This window comes from Temnothorax curvispinosus, unplaced genomic scaffold, assembly GCF_003070985.1.
Source record: "Temnothorax curvispinosus isolate PA1 unplaced genomic scaffold, ASM307098v1 QBEX01006396.1, whole genome shotgun sequence".
Taxonomy (NCBI): Eukaryota; Metazoa; Arthropoda; class Insecta; order Hymenoptera; family Formicidae; genus Temnothorax; species Temnothorax curvispinosus.
Genome location: NW_020216176.1, coordinates 173,069 through 176,691, shown reverse-complemented (window position 1 = coordinate 176,691; position 3,623 = coordinate 173,069). Strand labels below are relative to the sequence as shown.

General features: G+C 44.7%; 1 protein-coding gene across 10 annotated transcripts in view; it reads left to right on the top strand.

The window, feature by feature from the left end:
• Positions 1-3,623, top strand: part of LOC112455823 (polypyrimidine tract-binding protein 1) — a 219,305-nt gene that overhangs the window by 101,566 nt on the left and 114,116 nt on the right. The window contains exon 1 of one of the 10 annotated variants that reach the window (XM_025018022.1): positions 3,249-3,359. The exons of the other annotated variants lie outside the window; for them this stretch is intronic. Within the exon in view, the coding sequence (XP_024873790.1) occupies positions 3,285-3,359 (75 nt within the window). The 5' untranslated portion in view covers positions 3,249-3,284. Of the gene's footprint in view, positions 1-3,248; positions 3,360-3,623 lie in introns of those variants that run through there. 10 annotated transcript variants of the gene reach the window in all.

Below are 3,623 nucleotides of genomic sequence, written 5' to 3'. Positions count from 1 at the left end.
CCCCTCCGGATACATTCCTCATCGCTCTCTCTCTTTCGCTCTTTTTTGTCCCGCTACGTTTTTCCAGCCGTACTTTTTCGCTGCGTTCTCTCGTTTCTCTTCTCTTCTCTTTCTTTTTTTTTTATCGACACCGTCACGTGATTGGGTTTGAGCCAGCTAGTTACCCCTTTGCCTTTCTTTCCGTCAATTTTTTTTTTTAGGAGACGGACGACCAATTAATCGAACCGAAGATTTTTCTTTCGTCACTCTTTTGAAAGTTCGCGTCAATGATATCAACGATCGATGTTCCTGCGGCGCAATTCGTAATATCGTTCCTGGCTATTCCCCTATACACTCGCGGTTGGCGCGTATTTCTGGGTCGTTCCGGAAAATGAGTTTAGTTCTCACGTCCAGGAGCTCAATTCGAGCGCTAATTAATCTATTCGAGAAAAAGCGAATCGATCGCTGATTCCGACGGTTTAAATTATGCACATTGAAATAAATCTTCGACCGCTCGCTCTCATGAATTTTCAGTCGCCGCATATTAAATTAGGAAAACGGAAATAAAAATCCTCGCTTCGTATTTAACGTTAAATATAATTTTACTCCTCTCGATTTTAGCCTATATTACGTATCAGGTATTCTATATTCCATAAAATATCATTTATTTTTATTATGATAAATAAAATCCATAAATAATTTATAACATAATATAATAATATAGGAAACTACATATACAGACGCAAGTGAGCAGTAATTGATCCATTTCGCAAACAGCAAAACTTCACTTCCGGCACATAAAGAAACATTTATAAGTATCTCAGAAGGAGTGATTCGATTGCGAGTTTGCCAAAGAATCCGCGATTAAAATTTGATGGCGTGGCGTTCGGGTGGAAGAGCGGATCGTCATAAAAAATTCTTGTCGTCGGGATCTACATAGAGATGCACAAAGGGGCTCGACAACCCGGTAACGCGAATACATCTCATTGTGAAGGGTGGATAGGAGAGAGAGGAGAATGAAGCGGAGGGGCGGGCGAGTTCCTTTCTGCATCACCCTCGAATGCATTCGGGTGCATCTGTCGCGACGCTTATCTCGGGGCTCTGCAGAGTCTGCAGACGCTTCCGGATGACTTCCGAGGAAGAGAACCTGGATTTTCTCCTACGAGGGGAGGGGGAGGGCGGAGAGTTTGGAAACGGCTTGGCGGTTGCGACACCGCGTAGGAGGATCACAAGTTCTGGACCGGTTGCTGCGGGCGCCTACTTGGATTTCTAATGGAGATGCGACTGCCGCCCGCCTGTTGCGTCTTTCGTCGTGGCACGTGCCGCCCGAATTTAACAATAAGTGTACATTCGCGCTATTAGACGACTCGCGCTGGGGAGCTGGGAGACGTAAGTAAAGGTGTCGCGACGATGTAGTTTTGCGTAGAGTTGCGGATAATAACGACCTTTGCTTTAGCGCGAGCGAAAATGGCGGAGTACAGGCAATTGAGTCTATTGTTATTTTCATCGGTGGTACACGTTTGCATTGCACACGTCGTGCAATGCAAATAGAGGGGGTTAGATTTAGAAAATACGCCGTAATGTTCACATTGGAGCGCATTAATTATGCCAATTCAACGGCAACGGTTTTAACGTTATTAATCATCGATTGAGAATTCTAATTACATCGAATGAAAACAAATTTTGCCTCCCGTGAGCGCGCTGACACAAACCGGAGTGCCTTTTACGAGGTATCGGAATTTGCGAAACCTACAGCCATGGCACACGCGCATCTCTCGCCTCTCTTCATTTGCATGAAATAGAATTTTTAAACGGCCTTGCAGCTTTAAAGCTTCACTTTCGTTTCAAATCGAATAAGCGCAACTTCGCTCCGGGACAAGCTGCAAACAAATTCTGCCTATCAGCCTGAACCTAATAAAAAATTTCGACGTGATTAATATCTTCGTTTACCTTCGTTCACTGCATTACTGCTCATTTTTCCTTTCATTGTTGCTGAATTGTTAAAAGCATGTACAAGATCGAAAAAAAGTATTAGAGGTGCGTAATTTCGGAATATTCTGCATGTTGTTTGTTTGCTCTCTATAATAGTTTAAAATAAATTACATCAGATATGAAAAAATTATAGATATAAATTAAAGATACAATTTTTAAATATAAAAATTATTTACAGATATAATATACATGTAACTAATTATAGATATAAAAATGATAAATTATAGATATAAGAAAAAATTACAGATATAAGTCGAGTACATTAATCATAATTTACCAGTTTTAATGTACATTAGTTATTTTATCAGAGTATGATAAATGATAAATTAAACGGAAAAATGTTTTATAGTTTCACAGATATAATTATACACCTTGCATCTATACATATTTTACATTAGAGAGAAAATGCCAATGATCCGGGCTGAATCTTGGTAATATGTAATAATATTGCGTGAATTTTACATACTTTTTTCCGAACTCAGTAAACTACGCGCCGATTTTTCATCTTTAAAACACAGCTTCAAGTCAGAACAGTAAATCCATGAACTTAAATCGATAAAATCGAATTGAAATTTGATGTTAAAATTCACTCAATATTATTAGGCTACTAAGATCCAATCCGGACCATAAATAGCATTTTTCTAAATCGCTCTAATTGATTTTACATTTATATCATTTATTACATACACAGAGTATACATGCGCGACACGCGCGCTCGTGAATGTATAAGCACGCGTCGACAGTTCAAAAAACGAGATGAAAAAATTGATTTGTTAAAGAGACGGAAGAACGTCAGGCGCGAATTTATCGAGGCATCTTCGGGGGGGGAGGGACGAACATTCAACCGATTCAACGAAGTTAAATCACGCATTACAGCACGTTTTCTACTTATGTAAATTATGTTTATATCATCGTACGCAGAGACCGGCGCAGCGTCACGTGACGCACGCGGGGCCGGCGGAGCGGCGCGAGGCCTGCCGAGGCTCGCCGAGTCGCGGCGGAACCGGCCGAGCGGCGACGCGAGATCGACCGGGCGGCGCAGCCGGCGGCGCCGCAACACGTTGTTCCGTGGGTACGTTCGCGCGCGACGGACGCCGCGCCGCGCGTCGCGTCGTCGTCGTCGTCGTCGGCGTCCGCGACGACGGCCCGGGTTACCGGCTATGTTTCGGCTCGTTAACAAGAGTCTCGGGAGTGCGGATATGGCGGCGGTGGACCGCCTCGGCGTCGGTATCGGCGTCGTCGGCCAGCCGCCGGTGCCGTTCGACGTCTATCGCGAGTCCCACCACCTGCTGGCGCTCGGCGGCTCGATAGGCATGCGCGGCAGTATCAAGCACGAAACGTGGGCCAGAGGAGGCTCGCACCTGAGGATGCGCATGGATTTCCTTGACGTAAGTTACACCTTGCTCGCGCGCTTCCTCGTCTCCCGGCTTCTTGCCGCGTTTCGAGATATACGTATCTCGTTTGTGCCTCGCGTTCGTCCTTTCGCGCGAAGCGCCCGGAGCAACATGGCGTCAGCTATATCGGTAATGCGAACATGGGCGGTCACGTGGGACCTAAGTTTGAATCCCGTTTGCGTCGAGATGATTTTTCGTCGCCGAAACTTATTCGTTTTTGCCGATCCACAGAGATACGAAGCGAGAGCGACGTGTGAC